General features: G+C 39.4%; 2 protein-coding genes across 2 annotated transcripts; both read left to right on the top strand.

Annotated features, from left to right (window-relative positions):
- Positions 1–859: 859 nt before the first annotated feature.
- Positions 860–10447, top strand: LOC136449191 (glutamate receptor ionotropic, delta-1-like). The gene is made up of 6 exons (XM_066449073.1): positions 860–921; positions 2965–3192; positions 3371–3465; positions 3757–3914; positions 4467–4698; positions 5510–10447. The coding sequence occupies exons 2-6, from the start codon at positions 3108–3110 to the stop codon at positions 5861–5863; spliced, it is 924 nt and encodes a 307-aa protein (XP_066305170.1). The 5' UTR covers positions 860–921; positions 2965–3107; the 3' UTR covers positions 5864–10447.
- A 7847-nt stretch (positions 10448–18294) lies between these two features.
- On the top strand, positions 18295–22549 carry LOC136449180 (NACHT, LRR and PYD domains-containing protein 12-like). The gene is made up of 4 exons (XM_066449062.1): positions 18295–18417; positions 19023–19130; positions 20314–20574; positions 21240–22549. Exons 1-4 carry the CDS (start codon positions 18372–18374, stop codon positions 22439–22441), a joined length of 1617 nt encoding a protein of 538 aa, XP_066305159.1. The 5' UTR covers positions 18295–18371; the 3' UTR covers positions 22442–22549.
- The last annotated feature ends 4046 nt before the right edge of the window (positions 22550–26595 follow it).

Below are 26595 nucleotides of genomic sequence, written 5' to 3'. Positions count from 1 at the left end.
AGATCTACTAGCGCAACAACAGTGATTTCCGAGGTATGCACACTTCAGACATCAATGTGTTTCATACACTCTTAAAAAGGCATCAATAACGAGGCATTCGGAGACGACGAGGTCAAATATTTTCGATCCCTTATCATGACATGCTGGCGCGTCGTGGGAAGAGCACGTTGTTCGCTGGGTTTGCATATAATAATCGCACGTGCTTCCAGCTCAAGACGATTATTTAAACAACAGGAAAATAAACTTTCTTTTACTGGCCTTCAACTCGTGTCAAAGTGTGATCTATCGTCAAGAACGGTTGTTTACTAGCCGTAACTGCAGTTGACCTGGCGCAAAAAATCATAGAGCGTCGTTATTTTTATTGTTTTCGCCCGAGACTAGCTCCTCCCCCATATTGCGTAACAGGAAAATTCCCGCGAAAATTTCGGCGAAACCAATAGTTTGAAGGGGCGGGTGTAATTTCTACAAAGCACTGGGAAATGTTTTGCATCTATATACATCACACTATATGCATGATGTTCATAGATGAATTTTTCACCAAAAAACAACAGTTTATAGTAGGATTATGAACCTTCTATTGTTCGGTCCCAAACCGCGGTTCAAATAATTTGCACCCCTCCGCCGCAACTGGGGACTCCACGTCGATACCATTTGTCTTTGCATGGGAGACGAACATTAGTAATAAAGCTTTACTCAGGAACAAATAAATCTTCAGTAATGAACAGTCAGAGAAAATGTCTTTATTTGTATGACATACTTGGGATTCTTCCATAACTGGATCTAACATTGCCGCCGCCGGTCCTCACGAGAGAGCTGCTCCTGATTCACGCCCAGCGGCATAGTAGACCTGCCGTGTCAACTATAACCCTCAAGATATCAATTACGAGAGGTGGTGGGCACGCCGGACTAGTTGATTTTTGGGTAAGACCAACAATTAATACGACCGTTACACTAGCAAGGAAGCCACCATTATGTGAACTGAACCATAGTAGAACGTCAGACGTAAGTTTTACGTCAAAGCAGTTGTGACGGGCTACAGCTAAATCAAAAGTTTTAACAGTTAACATCCGTTTTCGTGTGATCTTTTGTATCCCCAGACATCTTTGTATATTTAGCGAACTCAGTACCCCGAAAGAAAGGAACAACAGCTGATTTATAAGGTGAATAACGACAAGATAATTGCCGAGTTTCTTCCTGCAAGGACATTATATAGGTCCTTGCTTCCTGGTGGTATTCTGGAACCCCCTTCCGTGCGCACACCCGTTCTCGGTGCATTTCCGCAACATCTTCGATGCGATATTTCGTTTTTAGCAGATCAAGAGAGACAAAAAAACATACACATCATCAGTGGCGAAGGTGAGCTATAACATCGACATGTAAGCGGGAAAAATGAGCTGCTCCTTTGCTAAATTAGTATATCACCTTAGAAATTGCAGTAAACGTGGCGGTATAATGGTGATGGATGTTACCATGCATAATGGACCATTCAGGAGACATCTCTATTAAAAAAAAAGAACATTTGTGTAATCACCCCTGTCCGAAATCAAATTCAAAACGTCCCCATCCCCACCCCTTCAATAATTACGCGCCACCTGCAAGACAACTGTATGCTGTCAACCAGATGCGCCTGCACGTGGGGTGGGGTCACTGACCTTTAGGTTGTGTGGTTTACGTTGGTAATTGTGAGAGCTAATCTACTCGCGAAATCACAGTCGAGCGCCGCCGCGTATCTTCAGCTAAATTGCCATAGTTTTGAGTGTTGTACAGCCGCTGAAGTATTGTTTTTCTATACTGATACATTGTGTAGGCCCTACTCAAGCTATTTTACGCATTTTCAGTGGCACAATTCATTGAATACAGTTCGTCCGCCGCTAGCACGTTGCACATTTTGACCGTTTTTTATACACCGCCGTGGACATAGCTTTACCGACTAATACCATCGACACTTCGCCAGTTCAACAAAATACTTCAGTGTGCACTCGTTCAAACATTACTGCAGTTGAATGCCATGCAAAGCTACCAGTCGTTTTGGCTCAGGGACGACCGAGATGAATCGATTTGAAGACTTGACAGGAGGAGAAGAAGAAGAAACATGAGAGAAAGTAATATGTACCGCCTACAGAATGGGCGATACATAATGAAAGCCCCTTCATCATTGGGTGCCCAAACTGACCAATCAGGTCTTCGTTAATACTAAACATCGCGCGCGTATTCAATGCCGACGCATGCGGCTTCCCGACAGCATATTATGGTATAGAAAACGCCGCGGCTTGCGCTCCACATTGGAAAGTAACCATAAATTTGATAAAAAATCGCAAAAAAATGATATTGAAGTATTGTATGCAAAAACTAATAATGGGGTCATCTGGGTAAATATCCAATGCCAACTACACCAAATTCCAGGTCCTTTGGTTTAAACACGCAGGCACTGGAGGCCTAAATGTACGATTTTGGTCAGAAAAAACTCAATAAAATCAGTTTAAAGGCATTTATCGAAAAAAATGAAAAAAAACAAACACCTAGAGGTATGCACTCACTCTACCTGCATACCAAATTTCAGCTTATTTGGCCCAGAGACGACCGAGATGAGTCGATTTGAAGATTTGACAGGAGAAAGAAACATTAGTAATACGAAAACAATATGTACCGCCCATACCTAGTATGGGCGATACATAAATAATGCTCTCTCACTATATAATTAAAGCTATTACTCAGAGATATATGTTTCGTATGCTTTTTGAACATCCTGTTTTAAAAACATGTAAACCCATCCCATCCTATATATTCAACATCGCCAAGAGACGATTAGAAGCAGAACCTTTCTAGTTTTAGAACCAAAGTTTTATATTTAGTATTTGAAGTCCTGACATTATTTATGCTCTACGTCTTTGTGGTTGTTTTCTGTACCTAGTCGAAAAGCGCATGTATGTGCAATAAAGATGATCATATCGATATATCCGACAGGTGTAGAGCCTCAGCCGAGGTCAACCCCGAACCGTATCTTAGCAGGCGCCTGGTGGCTTTTCGGCCTCATCGTCATATCAACCTACACCGCCAACCTCACGGCCTTCCTCACGGTCAAGAGACAGGAGCAGTCGATAAGATTCATGGACGATCTGGTCGCACAAACAAAAATCAAATATGGCATCCCGAAGGGCGGGAGCACCTACGACTTCTTCCATGATCAACAAAGTAAGTTATCATCTACTACCGTAACGGAGGTTTTGATTTCTGTGTGTCTGTTTGAATGTGTGTTGCCTGCGTGTCCGTGATAATGGCTACAGTATAGAGAAGCAGGAAGGCAACGCAGTATAATGGTATGGGCCGCAGAGGCGCAGACTGACAAAAAAATGTTGTGTTGTGTATTCAGCCACAGGTACAGTCTATGGACAGATGTGGACCTACATGGACACAAGGGAAACGATGGTTGGCAAAGTCGCGGAAGGGATAAAGCAAGTTAAGAAGGTGAGCAGAACAAAACAAGAATGCATGTCCAACTGTTGTTCAGACGGGTTACTCGTGTATTATTACTGCCTATGGCTGAAATAGTCCCACATCAAAGAGTGTCGAATAAACGTTGTTGATATGTATGTAGTATTGATGTTGTGTTGTAGAGGTAGCCTGCGTACATGTATACCTATCATGCACTCATTTCTTTCAGCTGTTTTTGCGACGCCTCAGGTGCGAGCCAAATGTTATAGTATTACCATGCTTCACTTAGATTCATGGCAATATGCACTTTTTCTCCGTTGGCAGGGTGAGTTTGTCCTCATGTATGACACGCCAATGTTGGAGTACCTCACCATGACAGACGAGAACTGTGAACTGATGATGGTCGGCAAGCCTTTCCGCCATCTTGGATATGGGTTAGCAACCAAGCACGGGAACAAGCTGTCACATAAGCTATCATTAGTGTAAGCTACTTACAGTCACTTATTAGTAACATAGAGTATAACACTGAAATTGTGGTGTTCGAGGAGTGATTGTGTATCACCTATCAAATCGGCGTACGAAAAATGGAGTTATTTCACTAGTTTTCATACACGTAAGGCTACGCTGAATCGGCTTCTTGATGAAATTCGCACTCGAATGTATTCTCGTCCGTTTAAAAAAAATATTATCTGTGACCATACTGTAAATATTTCAAAAAGTGAAATGTGTAAATATATGCCAAAAATGGAAAATAAATCTTTAAAAAACGAATACTAATGTCATAGAATGTCAAACTCAATTACAAAGTCAAAAAGAAAGATCCTAAAAAACAAAAACGAAGATTTATTATGTTCAATTATTTGTTCAGGCAGCACTTTTTATTGCCCAGCTTGATTCTCTTTGCACGTTCGCAACAGTTTAGGGGTGTCCAGAGGATGTAATCCATATAAACAAATCAGTAGATGGCCTAAATAATAAATGAATGAATGATTTAACATTATATTGATGTTTGTTCTTCTCCTTGTAATCTTCAGTATCCTAAAGCTGAAAGAAGAGGGGAAGATAGACAAATTTCGTAACGTCTGGTGGCCGACAGTTGGCTGCGCGTTGGACGGGGGGGATATGGCACGAGCGGATGCGGATCAACTGGGACTGGACAGCTTTTACGGAATTTTCATCATCCTTGGCGCTAGATTAGCGCTACCAATCATCTATGTGGCGATTGAGGTCATTTGGATACACTGCTGCAAGCGAAAGACAAAGATGGTATATAAACTGAACTCTTAGTTTTTCTCACGACTTTCTTTTTTGTTGTTCTGGTCTTATGACGTACGCCTTACCGCAAACTCTCGTAAGGTTAATGAAAAATAATTTCTTTTAGTTATAAATTTAACAGCACTTTTGCTTACCCTGTGGAGTAATTCGACCATATTCGACATATCATTTACGTCTCAACCAGTTAACGTTTATCATGCCGTAAATCGCTAGTATCTAAAACATCGTGGCTCTGTCACACATAGCCGACCATGTCCACCGACCTCCTTCAGACAATGGTTGGGAGTAAGTCGTGAGTAGGGTCATCTGTGGTTGGACCTTGGGGGCGATGCAAGCCATGTGACCTTTAAAAATTTCTGCGCTAGCCGGCTATGGTCGTTGAAAAGTCAGGAAAGCCATGCATGTTCTGTTTGAATGCGACCAAAGGAGTGAACTGGGGCTAGAATATTCGAATGAAATAGATTCTAGGCTACTTTCAAACCGGTTTTTGTATTGGTTTGGAAGTTGTTGGAAGCAAAGTCGAGAAATGGTCCTGAAAGTTTGTCAGTGGCTTCATTATGCGTCGGTTTCATGCATTGTGTAGAATAAGGGAGAAAAATATAGTTTGATATCTACATTGCACACAGGAACGAAATTGTGATATGCTATCATCATCGTTTACTGGTTTCTGCATCTGCATGCGTTAAATTAAACGTAGTGCAGCTGCGTCTTATCATTTAGAGTTTCTTTGTTTTGCAATGCCAATGATTCATAATGCATGCCTGTCAAGCCAGCACGTTGCATGTTTGTTTTTTTTTGCCAGATGGGTGATGCCTGCCGGTCCAGTGCCCCTGGGATCCCAGATGACCACGATCCGTCCTCTGCCCCTGGGATCCCAGATGACCACGACACGTTCTCTGCCCCTGGGTCCCCAGATGACCACGACACGTTCTCTGCCCCTGGGATCCCAGATGACCACGACACGTTCTCTGCCCCTGGGTCCCCAGATGACCACGACACGTTCTCTGCCCCTGGGTCCCCAGATGACCACGACACGTTCTCTGCCCCTTGGTCCCCAGATTACCACGACACGTTCTCTGTGGGCATACAGGGAGCGTGTGGTTGTGGGCCTACGTCGTGCTTCTGCAAGGTAACAAACGCCAAAATTAACCAATGAAAGCAAAGTATAGTTTTTGTCTGTGTCGAATGTGGTTGAAATACTGAGTAGATTAGCACATAGAATATTGGAGAATAGAATATCCCTATGAACTAGATGCGGTGGTTTGCGGAGAGATGTTGGATATCTTTAAATCTTCACGGGAAAATCTTTATTCTAACTCTTTAATCTTAACACCATGTTATTATACATTCACAGTCGGAATCAGAGTTTCCCTGACCAAGCAGGAATCATCAAAAGAAACCTTGAACCTTGAACGACATGAAAAAAACTACTGGGAAAAGCACTACTGCGAGCCATCAATAGCGGCATGGTGCAAATCTTCATCCAAAAGGCAGGGGGCTCTACTGAAATTTGATATTTGCAAATGGGGACAGATCGTTGAAGATAGCAGAACACAGTTTTTCGCCTATGGGGATTTAAATGGTTAAGGACCTGGAAGTGAGTAGGTTCAACGCCTGAAAATTTGTAGCAGGGTGCACAAGGAAATTACGAGAATTTGATATGTTTGACTTTGGGGTACAATATGCAAAATATGTGAAAAAGAGCTACAGTTTGCCTGCTCGTACTTTAATTTGACCCCCGGCGGAGGTCATCATACTGCAGCCGACACACAACAGTTGGCGGTAACCATATTCAGGCGCAATTTGATCCCAGGCGAAACATCGTAATCCCGCTTATACAGTCCCAAAACTGACCCGTTCCTCTACATTTCGCCACCGTTTCTGCCTCGCTCACAGAAAAATAACATAGAAAAATTCAGGTTTCATTTTCTGTACATATACAGCCAAGCTATGGATGTTTTCCTCCTACAACAATGTAAAAATCCACCATTAAGAACAAAGATGGCCTTTGCCATGGCAACCAGCAGTCAACTGTTACAAACTAATTTTGTAAGTGCTAGACAGGTTTCTTGTAGAATAAAAAAGTTAATAGAAGCGTCTTTTTGATTTCAATCACCAAGTTGCATATGCTTATTTCACCTACAATTATTTAGTTGCAATTCTGCTACAATGGGAACAATAGCTAAGTCTTTTGCCCCATTGAGAACCCTTTTTTCTTTAAAATTATATTTTCAAAAAGTGTAAGCTAGAGCTGTGCCAAAAATCAATAAATTTGTGCTCTTGAATGAGAATATTGTGTACATTGCACATTATATCTATCAAAATTGATGTCAATACCTCCAGTAGTTTTTTTCTTAATTTCTATGTTGTATGATTTTGTAACAAATAGGAAATGTGCATTGTGACATTTGTGAGTTGTAAGAGTAGTGAATCTGTGGTTTTCCAGGATGTCACAGGAAATAATCATGTGTCAAATCACGTTCTTGGAAAACCCCCTCTACCCGTCTAAAGTGGGTCAACTCCCAGCAGGAGCATCCTTAATGTTCCTTGATGACGTAGGTAGGACAGATAGCTCTGCCATATATGGGGCTGGGGAACCTCAGACCTTAAAAGGGTATAGAAGATGGTAAGAACTCTTGGAAACTACGATATGATTAAAGTCTACGGAATGCAATGACTAACATGATTATAATATTGTGTAGGAGGACTTCCTGTCCACTAGAGTATAAGAAGAGCACTGAAGTTCTGTTAGTTTGTCAGTTGGTTACCAGTTGTGGAGAAGTACGGTGTGTAGTCTGTAGTAGTGTGACGTAGTGAACGGCTGATCAGGTGAGATACACAACACAATGTCCTAATGTTCTTGTAATCTGTAACTTGAAGTCTTGTTTACTTGATAGTATCTGTGTGTATTAATATTAGTATTGTAACTGTGTCTAAGTATTAGCATTATCTTGGTTTGTATAATAACTGCTATACACAAGAACACAGCATCCAGTGGTCAAACTTTCTGTCTGACTAACAAGCTCAAGTTAGAAGTAGAACTGGGTTTTACCGTCCTACAATTTTCTAAAAAAAATTGACTTTATTTTGGTATCACAAAATTCGACTGTCTTTGACCTTATGAAAACACTTTATCAGGTGCGGACCGGGATTCTTGTTTCATTTCTGTGTGGCTGTCCCATTAAGTAGGTCATACGTTGCAAATCTTGAATTGTTCTAAAGGCATGCTTCTTATTAATCGTTAGCAGATGAGCATAGAAAATGCAACTTTCAAAGTATACAGTAGTTCTATCAATTGAAATACTATAATCACAATAATACTATGATCATAAGATGATCCTGAGATGTGAGCTCCTCAGCCCGGTAAAACAAATTCACAAGGACTCGTCATGGCAGAGAGTGGAGGGATGACAACAAAGTTACTTGCCTCCATTGCCGGCCATGATAAGACCCACTAAAGTAAGGCCCTATAAAAGCACTTACCCTAACTTCAATCTTAAAAACTCTTCTCCACCAGGAAGTCACAAGGGTATACTTGATAAACATGCAAAGAAAACAGAGGGTTGTACAGCTCAAAGTCGCAGAAACGCCACCCGGAAGTAAACAGACCCTATCTCTGACCTAGTTCCCGGCCATACCCATCCACATGAGCCAACAACTCACATATGTTCTTACGCCACCTAAACTGCTTAACTAAACAATTTTCAACTAAAATGGGAAAGCTAAGACCCTACCTGTTCCTTCTAACCAAAAAAGTCTCCAGAGTGGGCAAAAAAATCTGAAGGAAAAGAAAGGTTTCAAAGATTTTAAGTAGGGACTACAAAGGAGATTGCGCAACTCAACTTTAATAGGGGTAAGCCCTGGACGGAAGGCTTTACTTTAACAACACATGCCCCTACCAAACAACTCTGTCCACCAAACTACTATCTATACTATACAGTCAACTATGATATTCTAGAAGTCATGATATAGGTTGCACTTTAGAAATAAATATCAGGGAAGTAAACAGTATAATTAACCAATTATGAGTCTAATTCATGCTGATTATCATAATGATACCGAGTGGTCAAAATGTAAAGGACATGATCGAAAACACATGGTGAAATACATAACCTAGTATCTGAGAGGGCTAACTCTCAAATTAGATGTGTTCATTCCGTTGACAGGAATCCATATTTCAGAACCAGTCATTTAATAAACAACAAGGTCCGAATCTGAAAAGAGATCGAGTCAGAAAACATTTTACTTTGGTATTTAACCAGCTTAAAGACACACAAAAAGGGGGATAGTGTAAAGAATGTCCTGCAAACACTAAAATCCACACCTGATAAAATGTTGAGTAAGAGAAAAAAATCACACGCTCGAATCAGGTTTTTTTTTGGTTCTATGAGGAGTGCCATCCATATGACATGTAATCAATTGCAAATCGACAAGGCCTAGGATTTGCCAAGTTCAAATGGATCTTTATTTGTATCTTATCTGTACCAGTCTAGGTTCTAACCCATTTTCAACCAGAGGGCAGATATACTGAGATGGAAGCAAGAGAATGGAAAGTTTTCATTTACTTATTTTTGATTATTGTTTAGGATACTCAACTAATATTCATGTTGTAATCGGTGACAAGTGTTACATGAATGATATTGATGTTGTTATCGGTGACAATTGTTACAAAAATGATATTGATGTACTAATCAGTGAAATGTGTTACATGGACGATATTGATGTTGTAATCAGTGAAAACTGTTACATATATGATCTTGATGTTGTAATCAGTGACAAGTATCACATAAATGGTATTGATATGGTTATCAGTGACAAGTATCACAATTAGATGGTATTGATATTGTAATCAGTGACAAATGTTAAATGAATGATATTGATGTCGTAATCAATGACAAGTGTTACATAAATGATATTGATGTTATTATCGGTGAAAATCGTTACATAGACGATTTTGATGTTGTAATCAGTGAGAAGTGTTACATAAATGATCATGATGTTGTAATCAGTGATAAGTATCACATATATGCCATCGATATTGTAATCAGTGACAAGTGATGTTGTAATCAGTGATAAGTGTTAAATGATATTGATGTTGTAATCAGTGACAAGTGTTACATAAATGATATTGATGGTGACAATCGTTACATAGATGATCTTGATGTAGTAATCAGTGACAACACACATTTATGTAACACTTGTCACTCATTACAATATCACTTGTCACTTATAACAATATCAAAAGGCCGCCTATTGATAGTGTAATCAGTGACAAGTGATGTTGTAATCAGTGACAAGTGTTACATAAATGATATTGATGTTATTAGTCGAAAGTGATTCATGGTCGATATTGATGTTGTAATCATTGAGAAGCGTTACATAAATGATCTGGATATTGTAATCAGTGACAATTATCACATATATGCTATTGATGTTGTTATCAATGACAAATAAAATTGTAATCCGTGACAAGTGTTACATGAAAGATATTGATGATGTAATCAGCGACAAGAATCACATAAATACTATTGATATTGTTATCAGTGACAAATGATATTGTAATCCGTGACAAGTGTAACATTAATGATATTGATGTTGTAATCAGTGATAAGTGCATATATACATATATATATACGTATCTATCTATTTAATTGTATCTTATGTAGACGGATTTCAGGAAGAACAGTGTAGGATTGTATACACTATTGGAAATCTGAATAAAACAAACAAACAAACAAACGTAAGCGTTTAAGGTGGTGTTTGCGTATTTATGGTTAAAATCCCATTTATATCTCATTTATAGGTTCAAAACGTTTTGTCCAAAGACATATCTCAAGCAACGATGCAACATTGACCAAATAGTAAAAAAGGATTCGGAAGCTATCATATAATTATAGGTTCAAATAGAAGGCTAATAACCGTACGCAGTACGTTCTGCCGACGTGCTATCAACTAGCTATACCTACTGTGTGCGCAAGTTCAGGTGGCACTTCGACTGTCAAGAAGTAAGATTCTTGAACTTTTGATAATTAAAATGTGTGTTTTTTAGTCATTCACTATTGTCTTTCGTGCCAGTTTGGGTTGATGTTGAGGTATGGTCAGATAAAAACGAACGCTAGACAAGCCTGCCACACCGAACCACGCACAGCAATTAATGAATGACGAAACATCAGACCTGATGGAAATACGAATTCCTGATAATTCCTTTTCAAGGAGGTTCGAACTGATTTGTTGTCAAGTTGATTGATTGGAGAAAGCGTGTTAAATGTGTCCCTGTTGGTAAGATCTTTAGTACAAAGGAAGGGTAAAAATAACATTAGATGATCGACCATGTCATGTTCTACACCAAAGGCTGACTAAAGTCTTATAAAATGATTCCGAAGGTTTGATATTAACAACCCATGAAAGAACTGCCCTAGAAATTTATCAAGAATATGGACAAATAAAGATTTATTAGATGAAGGGAAGACATTATCATTTTCTTTCTTCTTTGTAAACTCAGAAGAGAACTAAGTGTCCCGCATATCCACAAAATGGACAGAAACGGTATTGGGTACAGGTGCGCACGTCACCAACCATACCCTAGCAGTGACGAGGCTGGAACTGCAGGAGCAGGTTTTGCTTCAGACTGTGAAAGGGAATAACTCAAGAAGGGCTTGATGGATGGTCATGCTTTTGGTAAGTGGATAGCTTGAGAAATGATTTACATGATAAGATACTTATTATGCAAATCAGTATCTAATTACATAATTAATGAGGAAAGTTTATACAGCCGCCAAATTCCATGATAGGACTCTCAGACATGTGACATAGGCAACTGAAGAAGAGAGAAATATTAATAGATATCAACTATGCAAATGATGACCTCATTTGTATAATTAATGAGAAAATACTATAACTCCAGATGGGCTAGATGGATGGTCATGATTTTTGGTATGTATATAGCTTACGTGATGCTTTGCATGATTAGACGGTAATTATGCAAATCAGATTTCAATTTGAGTAATTAATGAGGCAATTTTTAAAACTCGCTGTAATCCACGATATGACTATTCAAATATGTGACATTTGTAACTGAGAAAGAGAGGAATGTTGATAGATAGAAAACATGCAAATGAAGACCGAATCTGCATAAGTAATGAGACACAACTATTATACCATACTGGTAAATGGCGGCAATTTCATACTTGTGGCATTTGGAAGTTATGTGAATGTCAACATCGTTGAATCAAATTATGCTAATAAGGACCTAATTTGCATAATTGATTATAAATGTGAGCGTAACCTTCTTTGTTAAGTTCATACTTTGGACAACTTCTGTTATTTGGGTGGAGAAGACGATCAACTAGTATGATTTATAATTGATGACACTACTTATACGACAGTCATAAAGGTTAAAATCATTTGGGGAAGGTATGAGGTCGTGGAACTCTAGTTATATATGCTGCTATATATCTATGCAAGTACATAAATGCACAAGAGATACGACGCGATATAAGTATAAACAAAGCGTACATAGTCCTTTCTCAGTAGAGACCAATACTTTTCATACATGTTACATTTTCAAGAATGTTTTATTTTCGTAGATATCAAACGCTACTGTAAACGCCATGACTTCCAGTCCTCGAAATTAATTGATGTACATGTTTCTTATATTATGATCACTTCCGAGTATCTCCACAAAACAGTAGAATTAAACCTCACTCTCAAGAGCATGTTGCTCCATCTTCGGTGTAGTCAGATGAAACTTTGGAGTAACAACGGCTGTGGCGATGCTAAACTTGATGTGCAGAATAATGACAAAAATCAATGTTTACACATTGATGAATCACAACCTGCAAATTAGACGTCAAATTCGTTTCAAAAACGTCTGATCGGAGAAAAGTTACGCCTGCGTTTGAATAAGAAAAATACCGCCACGTCACATTCCCTCTAAACTCGAGTGGTCCAATAGACAAACATTTTGTGAAGGTAACGCCTACTTTCACACCGCCATGAATCATAATACTGTCAACAAAAAAAATCAAAGAGATGTACTAATGCACGCGCAGCATCAGTTATATCCGAGGTATGCACACTTCCGAAACATACCCATTCCACTAGGTCCGCGACCTCGTTGCGATCGCGTTGCGACGTAAAATCTAATAAAGCGCTTAAAGAATTCTATACATAATTAAACGAAGATGTTTGCGCTTTGTTTTATTTGTTGTCCTCTTAGTCATACCTCACAGTTTGCATGGTATTTGAAATATTCCAAAGAGTTACACTAACTTCAATTTAGGTCGCAGTGGGAGCGCTGAGCGCGATCACCGTCTTTAATAAGCTGACGTCATATGCATGGTATGATTACTGCGTCTGCTACAATGCACGATAGCATTTCAGAAATGCGCGTATTGTAAAATTTTGTCTCAACTGAATCATTTCCCTCTTGAGCTCTTCTTTGATTGGACATCAGCTGTTGCATTTACAAACCTTGCTGGTACGGCGTTTTATATAGAAGAGACGAATTCTATTGCTTAGGGTATGGAAAAGGTGCTGGTTTGTATACACTTTTACAGCTGTTTATCGATGTTTGAAATAAACTTTCTGGATGTTGCAAAAAGATTTAACCCCCTATATAACCCTGCTGCTTCTCAATGTCTTAAAAGTTTTTGCTTTTGTAATCATGGATGACATGCTTGGACAGGCAATTTTTTTGATTGAGTAAAATTTGATTTTGAAAAGTAAATAAGTCAGACGTTTCAAAGATGTCAGGATTTTTGCATAGAAGACAAATATGTCACTGCTTTCGATTGATTTTTTTTCTTAGAAGCTTTGTGCTTTGCTAATTCTAATAAAAAAAATGATATGCTTGACATGTAACCAACGGATAAATCCGAGTTCTTTTAAATGCAGCTTAACTTTGGAGACTAACATAGTAAGGATAAAGAAATGACACAGAGACAAGGCTTTCCGTACGCTGGGCACGGGAGACTTTTGAGACGGACTGACTATGAGTACGTCTTGAAACTGGCTAATAGTATGCTAATCATAATATAAGATCAGTCTCAACTGAGGTTCTCTACCCCTTCCTGGACTGAACTCACTTGCCGTAAAAAAAAAAAAGATTCTATATTCCGTCGTCGAAGACGGACCTCTTAACAATTATCTGCTAACTCCGCAGCCTTGGTTACTTCATTTTTCTGTGACTGGCTTTGTAGTCCACTTCAGTAAAGAATAACACAAAGGAAAGCATATTTTCGGGAATCATGGCACAACAACAACAGACTACTGTGTCAGCAATTACAAGAGTAAGTGTTCCGAGTTTCATCAGGTGTTGCACCAGTATCTTTTTGCAAGTTAGTGAGAGCGTGCAATCGTATCACAGCTTTTACACACACTGACTATTCACAATATTCGTGTAGAGTTTTCAATATCAGTTTTACATCCACCCCTAGCCTGTGTTTACACAAGCTCTCCCTAGCTGGTGGAGGTTAATGATGTTGATGCCAAATATTTCGGAAACTCATTCAAGGAACGCATGAAGGACACATTCCTTTCTGAATGGAGACAAAAAATAAACAGTAATGATAATAAACTTAAAGTGTACTCTAAAATGAAAACTCAATATAGAAAACTACCTATTGTCTATCCAAAACAAAACTTTTGTGACCAACATAACCAAACTAAGAATAAGTGCACATTGCCTAGAAATCGAAAAAGGTCGCCATCGCAATATATTGGCAGACCAGAGACGTTGTCCTTCATGCCAAGATAGTATTGAAGAGGAGTACCACTTTCTTATAACGACGTTTTTATTTCAATGTGACGCACTACTTGATACCCGAACTACCATTGGTCGCCAATTAATACTGTGTTCTGCGACCTTAAAGACAACATTTCCTGTCTGGTTACGCCCCAAACAACTGGATATTCTCTGGGAATTTTCTTAGTCTGTAAATATGCCGTACAACTTCAATTTTGACTAAATGATTTACTAGTAATCGCTACATGTCATTCATTATTAGAAATCAGTTGTGCTAAATGAACTTAAGATATGATGTTTGTTTAATGAATATCAGACATATCTCCAACAATAAAGGCAATATGCTTCAAAAATACTTTTACTTTTTGATGACACTATATCAGCAGATCAAATAAAAAAATCGTATTGGCATGATTTATTTGAGTTCATTATCTTCTCTTTCAAAATTACACGTTGCAAACATCAATGTTTTATCACTCTTCACGAAGCTCCTCATTTATTATGCAAATAATATCCAAATTTACATACGTTATGTGTAATGATATTCACATTTCTCTAACCTATACGTGTCACTGTGTGACAGGAATGTGCATGGAAGAACAAGTTTGTGAGACAGTGAGATGATAACGTACACGAACCTACAATTGCATGGCCATAAACACAACATTTACAATCACAATTCACAAATGACGTCATTTCTCATACGGTTGAAACCGCTTCATGCACTATGTATGTCTTGCCAACGGCTGCGACCCCTTCCATCGGAATGACCTCTTCCATTTGATTCTCTCCCTCCTCCCTACACTGTACACCCCCGCAACAGCCACGCTTCCCCTCCCGTCTACAACACTGTTGGTTACACGGATCAGGCTGTCTATCCGATAGAAACGTGTAGTGTCGAACTCGTCTCATGTAAACCCACCAGACGAAACACGTAGACGATATACCCAGGAATATCACAATGGTTAAGCTACAGTACACGATTTCGATCCCCAGTCGCTAGTCGACTATGAATTTTGAGAAATCAAACTCGAAAAACTCATATTCTTCTTCGATTCGAGAATTGGAGCAAGAATAGAATGGATTTCAGGCTACTCCCAACTAAGCGCCAACCTTAGTTGGGGATTAGTCGGGAGCAAATCAAAGTCGTGGGAAGGTATTGATTGTGTGACGAGGGCTTAATAGTTTAGCAGCGAGAGCTGCTTGATGTAGATATTAACCCCCACCAAACCCCGAAGTGTGCCTCAAATCAAATTTTGGAACCCCTGGAACGTAGTTGGAAAACAGAGAGTTCATTTATTTGTGATTACACGAAACACGGTGTTAATTGACCCGAATTGCTAATTATCCCAGTAATGCATAATGATGCTGCCACGGACTCCAGGTTGGACTGCATGCCGGGCACTTCCACAATTTTAAAACTGATTTCCAATTTTGTTTGCGGGAATGAAAAATAAAACTGGTATATCAAGAAATATTAACAATTTTTCTTATAATCAATCTTTCTACATGGCCCCGTGGGACACCCTACGGCTGCCGGGCTATTTTTGAGCCCGACCGAGAACCCGAATAATTTTAACTCGGTCTTAAAATCATCGCGGGACCCGGTAATAAATAGACGCCGTGAGCTAATCGTGCGAGCACCGGGAGATACTCCCCCGTACCTGGAGTCCGCCCGGGCAAATTTGTGGCATAATTGGGACATAGAGTATTAACGACTGTTTTCTTTCCAGTTACCGTTTTCTTATTCAAAGAAAATGAAATAAGAAAACGGTACGTTAAAATAAAACAGCCGATGGGAGTCTGCAACAGAGGCTAGGTATAGTCTGACAAAGCCTACCTGTTTGTTTGCAGCACAATAAGTGATGACGACCCCCTCATATCGCATCACAGCCTCCTGGCTTCCACGCTCGGCCCAGTAGGGACCAGGCAAACCGGATGATCGCATGCTTGTCTTGTTCACTGACGGGAACAATAAACCAACACGTAATCAAGATACATGTCGTTCCACCTCTCTCTGTCTCTTTGGGTGTCTCTGTCTCTCTCATTTTTTCTCTATCTCTCTCCCTCTGTCTATCTCTCTGTCTGTCTGTCTCTCTCTCTAAGTCATTGTGTCTCTCTCTCTCTGTCTCTCTCTGTCTGTCTCTCTCTTACTTCCTTAGAAATTGGTCTAAATTTAATTCTGTATGATTTTCTCAGCATGCTCTATTATCCGCACCCAAGTGCAAAATATCCAAATTATTGCATTACCATGCATCCTACAATAACGCAGTTCACAGCAGAACGTTTTTCTCTCGCTATTGATAATTCTTACTCATCCCAACTTAACTCTTCTCTCTGTCAAGCCCCGTCTTTTCAAATTGCTACTAAAATTTGCCTGTCTTCAGCCTTACACGTATTCCTTTTCCAGGTCAGAAACCAAGGCCACCGCTACTTGGTATCCTGGAAATTGAGGAGATTTGTTGACAGATGCGGTGTTTGTGTCCTCCTCGTCTTGTTTCACCACCTTGGGAGGACAAGGAGTCCCTCTTATGCTGGAACTGACGTTGAGAACGATGTCTTCGATGTCATCAGCTGTAGAAAAGAAGGGAAGAGATACTCGCATGACATGACGTCATGATAGTGTTGCACTTGTATTTGCATACTTAACCTTCTCCCTGCTGCCTAACTCTGTAACCAATAAAGCATTGGGTGCCAAGCGGCTACCTCAGTGTGCTAAAAGTTAAATCGCGAAAGCAATAAACTCACATAATTGAAAATGAAAAGCTTAATAGTTACTAAATGGTACGTACTGCTTTCTCTAGGTTGGAAATAGCACTCAGCACTTATGAGAAAGAGTATGGGAATTGGCCACACACCACTAGCAGTGGACTACCTCCCTGCTCTAGCACATAGCGTCTGTCTACTGTACATAGCGTCTGTCTTCTCTGACACGACCAGTGGAAGATTAGCTCTTTAGTGTGTTCAACTGGTTACAGATCAATTTCTTTCACTTTTTAATGTCCCCGTGAATGATGATGATGGGGAATGTCCCGGCGTGGCTCAAGGGCTATAAAATCCCCGGGGAATTAGAAATCAGAGCAGGGATTGGTCAGAATAGGTCACATGGTTATATCACCCACAGTTTTTCTATATCACCCACAGTTTTTCTATATCACCCACAGATATCACTCACACTTTTCTGATATCCCATACTATGTGGATATAACCACAGTAAATCGGGGCTTCCCAATGGCTGAGGGGAAGTAGCCATGGGCTAAGTAGTGAAAATGTTGTCAATTTTTTTACATAATCTAGGGTAAATGTTCTCAACATGGAATGAAAAACATTGGCCCATTTTCTATATTTTCATTACGAACGCGCCCATGTAAAACACGTATTATAACATGTTATCCTATGGGGCGAAAAAACTCATGAATGAGACCTTAACTTAACTTTTGTTGGTCTTCTGACGGTAAACTCAGAACGAACAATCAGTTTAAAACATAGCGCCGCGACGTTACTAACCATAAGTTTTTCTAACCTATCAAATTTAAGCTCCAGATTTCAAAACTAAGGACCATCCTTGTATTCTGTGATATTTACATTCTGATAATTTTGTCTTCATATATTCAAATTCAAAACTAGATTTCTACAACTATTTATAGGCCCTATTATACCTCCACCTGTTCATCACGATTGATCGTTTTTTCTTTCCAAACAATTTTTATTATGAATATATATATGATCACGAAGAAATTATGTTATTTTCCTATGCAAACCATGTTCATGTTCAAATTTTATATATATATTGCCATATTAACCTATACCTAAAGGCTACATATATAGTTTCAGGTGTTGTTCCCATATACCTGACACACACCCGTCTGTTCCAGGTGTTCTTATAATGACCGTGCACCTGACACCTGTTTGAGTCATCATGGCTGAGGGACAAGGTGCAGCTGGTCACTCAGGTGAAACTGCAGGTGAGAAATGTTACCTTGTTCTGAAGGGAGAGTCCAGTTACCAGTAAATATGATAACCTCCTCTGACTCAAAAGTCCTAGGCTGTTTTCCGGCGAGTCGATATCACTTTCATTTTCAAAGTTGACTCAACACTGTATTAACAGAAATTTAGGCTTCTTAAGTACCTTTTTCCCGAGTCGACTTGAGTAACTTCCAAATGCGTTTTCATGTATGTAAATCCATGGAGTTGACTCAGAGTCAGGTCAGGGGTCATATTAAAATCAGTGAAGTCACTTGACACCAAGTAAGAAATTTGTTGACGTGGGGTTAAAGTCTATGTTACCTGCTATAAGTTTAAGGAATTATCCTGTCTTAACACGGATCATCTGTACATCATGAAATTGATGATGTGTATTGACTAGATAGTTAAAGTTCCTACAGGGAAAAGATGTGTTTTTATCTTGATCCTTCACATTTAAACTTTCAGTCAATTATAAGCACCAGGAGATGTGGGAATAAGGTTTGAAAATGTGATATTCAGCATAATCGCTCATCCTGAGAGCTAGCATCACTGCAGAAGTTCTTGATAGCATCTCTAACGCTTTGAATCCATCTCCCTGAGACAGGTTCACTCCAACCCTCTACCAGCCAGCTGAAGACGAAGGGGAAGGATGGAGAAGAGTTTCCTGTGAAGAAACCAGCTCCTTGTAGAGAGGAAGGGTTACCAGGGGGAGGTGAGAGGTTATTTATGGTGTATATATAGTGGGTACAATGTAGGCTTAGAATATCACCTGTATATGCAGGTAAGTGTATTTGAAATTGGAGCTACATGCAGATATTTCTGATGTCTTCCTGCACCTAACCTACACCAGGGTTAGAGTTGGGGTCTGTGAAAGGCAATTGGAAGAAAATGATCGTGTGTTTTGCAGGTAAAAGTTGGTGCAGGTACGCTAAATGATATATTTTTAGCCATATAAACAGTAATGAATGAATGAAGGAAGTAAGGAATAAATAAATAAATAGATCAACAAGAGTCTGAAGACCCAAAATCTCCATGAAATTTAATGGCATATATTCGACCCAGTTTCGCTACCAACAGGTGTGCTATTACATGCAATAGACAACACTGCAAATACAGATTTTCCTTATTACTTATGCAAATTAAGTCCCAATTTGCATAATTGGCACTTAATTGTGTATATCTCTGTCCAAGCTACCTGCATTATAAGTAAATAACATGAAAATCTGTCGTTCCTTTCTTCAGTTATTCTCCTTAGAAGATTTTTACAAATACGCCATTGCAGTTCTAGTTACACATACCAGGGGGCCCAAAATCGACCTTGACCTTTCTCCTCCCAACACCTACCCATATGCCAAATGTCATTACAATCCATCTACACGTTCTACAGTTATACAGACTTTACGCATCAGGTGACACAAACATACACACACGCAAACGATTTTCCACATTACTTATGCAAATTCTGTCTATTTGCATAATTTGCACTTCAGTGTGTACATCTCTGTCCAACCTACCTGCTTACCAAATAACATGACAATCTGGTGTTCCTTTCTTCAGTTATTCTCCTTAGAAGATTTTGACAAATACGCCATTGCAGTTCCAGTGACACATACCAGGGGGCCCAAAATTGACCTTGACCGTTCTCCTCCCAACAGCTACCCACATACCAAATATCATTACAATCCATCTACATGTTTTACAGTTATGCTGACTTTAAATATCTGGTGACACAAACATACAACCAGTGACACAAACACGTGCACGCAAACACACAAAAACACACTCAAAACAACATCCCCATGAAATGTTTTCATGGAGATAATGAATTAATATATTGAATGTTATGTTGATGGCAAATTATCAGTTAGACACATATCTTCAATTTTGCATTACAGGCATTCGCAAGTACTTCTATTTCATCAAGGAAAAGGTGAGCTCAGACTGGAAGGACCTGGCCTTCCATCTTCGGTTTGAACAAGCCGACATCGACAACATCGATGGGAGAAACCGAGATGACAAGTCTCGCTGTATGGACCTGTTGGAGGAATGGCTCAAGCGTAACGGAGAGAGAGCCACCATAGAGGTCCTGATGGAGGCTCTATCTGAGGCAACCCTGCAGAGTGTTGTGGATGGTCTAAGGAAGGTCAAACTTCAAGGTATTAGAAGTGTATTTATTTCTGTACTTTCTACATTGAGTCTTCCTTCCTCTTGTGATTTTTATAGAAAGTATAGAAAATACTATAACTCAAGATGGGCTTGATGGATGGTTAGGATATGTTTGGTATGTAGATAGCTTACGTGATGCTTTGTATGATTAGACAATAATTATGCAAAGTAGATTTGAATTTGCAAAAGTAAGGAGACAATTTCAAAAACCTGCTTTGTTTAATGATATGACTCTTAAAATATGTGACATTTGTAACTAAGGAAGAGAGGAATGTTGATAGATAAAAATATGTAAATGTTTGTCTAATTTGCATAATTAAAGAGAAACTAACTGTAATTCAATACTGGCAAATGACGGCAATTTCATACTTGGCATTTGGAAGTTATGTGAATGTGAACATCGTTGAATCAAGTTATGCTAATAAGGACCTCATTTGCATAATTGATGATAGCATATACTTTGGACAATTTCTGTTATTTGGGTGAAGACTATCAACTGGTATGATTTATAATTGATGAGAAACACTCCTAATACATCAGTCATAAAGGTTAAAATCATTTGGCGAAGGTGGAACTCTAGTTATATTATCATATGTGAAGAAAGGTGCACATAAGTCAAAGTTTCCATGCAACTGAATACAACCATTCATTTCAGGAACGCCAGGTGATGTTATGGACGTCATTACCTGTCTGAAGGACCTGTATGCTACAGAGTATGCGCATGTGCGACCTCTTCCATGGTGTGAAGACCTTAACCTGCCTTTAGGAGAAGTCTACACCAACCTGCAACTTCAGCACAGGGACAGTCGGGGGCGCTTCGAAGACACAGACACTATCGTAAGCTTAGCAGATATTTACAAGACAGACGAAGCTGTGTCTCAGGAAGTTAATCCTAGGTCAGCTGTAAGAAAGATAAGAGTAGAGGGCCCTCCTGGTATTGGGAAATCGTGCTCTTGTCAGAAACTGGCTCATGATTGGTCGTCTGGGAAACTGGGCATTTTCAAAGCTGTCTTCTTTCTGGAACTGAGGCACTTGTCTGGTAGCGTTAAGGATGCCATATTTGAGCAGCTTCTTCCTAGGGATATGAAAGTCACCCCGGACCAACTCTGGTCCTATATTGAAGAGAACCAGAATGATGTTCTTTTCATCCTGGATGGTCTAGATGAGCTCAGTCAGACATCTAGGAAGGGCACAGATGTGGTGGACTTGATTCAGGGTAAAATCCTCAGAAACTGTCATGTCCTGGTGACCTCCAGGCCGTACCAATGTGTCAAAGACCTTGAGAAATGTCATGAGTTTTACAAGATAGTAGGATACAGTAAGGAGAACTCAGTTCAATTCATACGCAAGTACTTTAGCAAGACTCCCGACTCTGCTACTAAGCTAGAAGATCATCTGAAGAGTAATGAAAATCTGTCAGAAATTGCAGTCAATCCCCTGAATAACATACTCATATGTGTTGTTTGGGAAGATAGTGGGGAGAAACTGCCCGCTAGCAAAGCTGAACTGTATCAAATGATTGTATATTCAGTTGCCAAGAGATATTGCGGAAAGAATGGTGTCCTCTTTGAAGGGGAACAGTTTCCTCCTAACATAGAAGAAGCATTGCGAGGCCTGGGGAAACTGGCCTGGGAGGGACTATGGCGATATCAGCTTCAGTTTAAAGTAGACGATATAAGAACGGAGCATGGATTTCATGCAGATGATATGTTGAACATGGGCCTACTGACAAGGGATTATTCGTTCGCAAGTTCAAACGCACCTGCTACTGTACCTTCTTACATAAGACCTTTCAGGAGTACATGGCCGCCTACTATTTCTGTGACCTTGTCAGGAACGAAAGTAAAAGAAACGTGAGAATCGGATGTTTTCGCTGCTTGTTTAAACCGTTGCTGGCGAATTATTTCCTCTCCGCCAACCTGGCTAATCCACGGCGCCGGTACATCGAAGATACTTGCAGTGAGATTCAAGACCTTGTGCTTCTAATCCTTGGTGACAACGCAAGCCCCCTGTTTGAAATGTTTGCAGAAGAGCTGAGTAATGATTCACAGGATGAAACGTATAGGGATCTTTTGTCATACATGTGTATCATGACACTTGGGAAAGCTTGTGAAACCAGTAAAATGGCAGAGATTGTGGCACCTAGTTTGTCTCAGCACATGTTAACTAACTATTATTTTGATCCTGAGTATCCTGTACAGTCAAGTGAGGATCATGCAAAGTGGATTGATGGTTTGACGGAAGTACTCAGTTGTCAAAAAAAACTAGCTGTCAGTCACGATCGAAAATTGGAACAAGAACTAGCAATTGATTTTCAGTGTATCAAGCGTAGGGTTTTACAACAGAAACAGCTTGATAAGTTACAAAGAACATTAAAAGATTTTGACACAATAAGTTCTGTTACACTACGGGACACACATTCTTCTTTTGATGAGGATGGGCGGTTTCTAACCTTGGAGGGACAGGAATTCTCCCCAGTTGGAGTATTCGTACCTCGATGTGGGACACAAAGTGTGTCCGTAGATCTAGAGTTAAAGGAAATTCAGCACTCTGGGTCTTTTTCAATGGTAACAATGTTGACAAACTTATCAAACACACCACGACTGGAACAGGTCTATATCAATATTGACAGTTACAAAGGTGGGCCGTCAGATTTCTCAGAATACGACAGATCGCTGGCTCAGATGATTGTGGACCTGACTTGCCTCAAATGCCTGATAGTGAATATAAAGAGGTGGTCAGTTTTTCCTATGACTTAACTAAATGTACTAAACTTGAGGGCAGGAAACCTAGTTGATACCTTGCAGAGTATATCCAAACATGAAACACTGGAACGTGTGATGCTGGAGCATCCAATGGAGTTTCCTTTCGATTGCCAACCAATTGAAAGGCATGATGAACATGAGACAGATGGTGTTGAGACAATAGTCCAAAAGCTCACAGAATGTATAGGTACAAATAAGACACTGAAGTCACTACAACTTGAATGGAATATTGGTTTGTTCTTTTTCGACGATAAACAATCAAAGAAAGTGATCTGTAGCCGTCAGGCCCTTTCCGACCTATGTTCAGCGATACAGGGAAACCTTAGAGACTTTGGAAATCTATAACATGTTCTCTGCATCAGAGGGTCATAAGGAAATGATTGACCAGCTTATGCATAATAAACCTGAAAACTTCAAGGAACTGAGCATACGTATGTGTTAGCTACAAGTGATGACTCGAGTCGCACCAGCCTAGACAAGCAGCTTATGATTTGTTCATTGGCCATACATTGAAGAGAACCAGAATGATGTTCTTTTAATTCTGGACGGTCTAGATAAGCTCAGTCAGACATCTAGGGAAGGCAAAGATTTGGTTGACTTCATTCAGGGTAAAATCCTCAGGAACAGCCATGTCCTGGTGACCTCCAGGCCGTGCCACTGTGTCAAAGACCTCAATGCGTCACTGTTGCTCGTTGTAGTAGCAACTATATCAGTCTTCAGCAAAGAAGCATCAACCACACTAATGTTTACAATATCTGACAGGAGCACGACAATATAGACTGTTTAGTTGACATTTGCACAGCTGGACACCATGAATGTCTCAAAACCATTTTCCTTTCTCCAACGTGAGTGATTTAGATATTCGTGTAGACGACACAACTACAATTGTGTAACTTGTAATACATATGGTACTTTATAGAGAAATCTTACAATACTCTTATTATCATAATACATGACTGTAATAATAATAATAAGTGTGTGAATATGACTCTGAACATGTAAAAATGCACATGTGGATAATGTGGATAATCTTTGTAACATTGACTATAGATGTACATATTACACTTGTTGTTACCACCTGCTTGCCGATGTACATAAAAAAGCTTTTTTAGAGCAATTGTTTTATTTGCTTCATGTATAGGAGAACACGTATAGACAGCTATCCATATTGAGTCCTTTTGTCTCATGGTTATATTAGATGTATTTGAAAGATAGTTTGTTCAGAGAGTATGCAGCATATACAATTTTGTTTCGTTACAGATAGCAACGACGTACGCTAATATTTGACATTTTTGGTTAACGTTTAGGTTATATATCAGATGTGTGTGCCTTAAAGGCCACCACTATCACACGATGTCATGGTTAGGAACAAATTTAGAAATTTGTAAATGGTAATTTTCATGGTCGATTTATAGATTTGACTTTATGTCTTCTTTTTTTTCGTTGAAATGTTCCGATCCAACGCAGAATGATTGAATAATTCTTCTTGTAAGATATCTGAAGTTAATGCTACTGATGTGTAAATATCCCGTCCGACATGTTGTGTCATTAGATCCCTTGTCACTGAGCACGTCTTGTCGTCATCTGTCAGTATGCATATGTTATAATAAGGTAGATAATGCTTAATTTTCACAAGAAGTAATATGATTTTAGTAATTTAAAGGGTAACAGAATTATGATACATTGGGAATGTGAATCAAGGAGCTTTAAGTTAAACATAGGATGCCCCTTCACAGTCTAAGAAGGTATCTATCCGCGCCCACGGAGTGAACGACGAAAAATGGTTTACGTGAAAGTAGGGGAGACAGGAGCTGTACTGTATGGTAATTTTCAGCTGAAGCTCTAGGTATTTGTCCAATTTTTTTTAGTTAAAAAAAAGAATTTCAATCGGGAACCATCATGATAACTTATTTTACACGGGATAACGTATCCCATTATTTCACTATATGACAATATTCTTTTAAAACCTCTTCCTAGTAAAATCAAATCCCCTACTAGTAAATAAATGGAATAGTACCAATTTATCCCATTAATTTACCAAAAGCAGATTTAGATCATTATTATATCTTTTTATAGTGTATAGGATAAAGGGGTGATATCCCAATAATTTACTAGTAAAAGATTTTAAGTTATCCCATCTTTTCAAACTATCCCGTTTTCTGACAAGAATTATTTTTTTCAACGAAATAAATGTAATGAATAATCAAGTCTTAATTTTAGGCTTTCAGGTCGTATGAGGTAGCGTACAACTTGAGAAATTTACCCTGTCTGTTAATAATCGCTCGTACATGTAGTTTCTAACCTCCTGCCTGCGTGAGTCGGCTGAATTTCAGTTGACCTCCGCTAGGCGCCATTCAATAGAGAACATCAAAGGGCAACAAAACAACACCTCTTTTGTTTTCATTTTCAATCAGATTTGAAGATCGTACCCTAAAATCGCAAAATCATTCATTTTTCTTTACTTTTACAGTCTACCTTGATTTTCAATGCGTCCAAGATAGTCAGATTGTGATTCGATTCATAGCTAATTATAGAGATCATATCATCAAAGACAAAATATAGAGCTACCTCAACCGTCAGTGGAGTGGGGTCGTGTGGCGTGACGACAGGGTCATCGGCCCAGAGTCCCCCCGACGCCACCGATACCGTGCCCTTGGGAAAGGCACTTAACACGACTTTCCTAACTCCACCCAGGTGTAGAAATGGGTAGATTGTTCTCTTTACGCGGCACTGTTAGTATAAGTTACGAAAAACTTTCACTACCAGTGCAGTGACACGTCGTCCTTGTTTGTCCAAAAACGACGTAAAACAACCGTCAGTTGGCCTTCTGTCATTGTCGCCAGTCATCACTACTAACCTGACCACACCTATGTATCCTAGATACACGTTACAAAAAAGAACACGCCTGTAATACCCTGGGAGCTATACGACCCCTAATGAATGGTTTTGTGCATTGAAATGACAGGGTCACTATTACAGCAAAGGACATTAAGCAAATACGCGGGTACGTAATGATCGTAACGTTACAAATATTCGAATACAGCAAACATGACAAATCATCAACATTCCTGAAGTAGCCAATACCGAATGTTTTGTGATAAACTGTTCTAAAATTGTGTTTAAAATTGTTATATCCAACAAAAATGCGATATAGAATCAAAAAGTTAGACTACACACACGCACACACACACGCACACACACACACACACACACACACAGTCACACACACCGGCACACACACACACA

Source organism: Branchiostoma lanceolatum, chromosome 1, assembly GCF_035083965.1.
Source record: "Branchiostoma lanceolatum isolate klBraLanc5 chromosome 1, klBraLanc5.hap2, whole genome shotgun sequence".
Taxonomy (NCBI): domain Eukaryota; kingdom Metazoa; phylum Chordata; class Leptocardii; order Amphioxiformes; family Branchiostomatidae; genus Branchiostoma; species Branchiostoma lanceolatum.
The sequence above is the reverse complement of the archived record's forward strand: the minus strand, read 5'-3'. Positions and strand labels throughout refer to the sequence as shown.

Coding starts and splice junctions, on each gene's coding strand:
- LOC136449191 (XM_066449073.1), top strand. CDS start 3,108: ATGGACGATCTGGTCGCACAAACAAAAATCAAATATGGCATCCCGAAG. Junction 3,466..3,756: donor GGATAAAGCAAGTTAAGAAG/GTGAGCAGAACA, acceptor CTCCGTTGGCAG/GGTGAGTTTGTCCTCATGTA. Junction 4,699..5,509: donor GCAAGCGAAAGACAAAGATG/GTATATAAACTG, acceptor TTTTTTTGCCAG/ATGGGTGATGCCTGCCGGTC.
- LOC136449180 (XM_066449062.1), top strand. CDS start 18,372: ATGGCTGAGGGACAAGGTGCAGCTGGTCACTCAGGTGAAACTGCAG. Junction 18,418..19,022: donor TCACTCAGGTGAAACTGCAG/GTGAGAAATGTT, acceptor TCCCTGAGACAG/GTTCACTCCAACCCTCTACC. Junction 19,131..20,313: donor GGAAGGGTTACCAGGGGGAG/GTGAGAGGTTAT, acceptor TTTGCATTACAG/GCATTCGCAAGTACTTCTAT.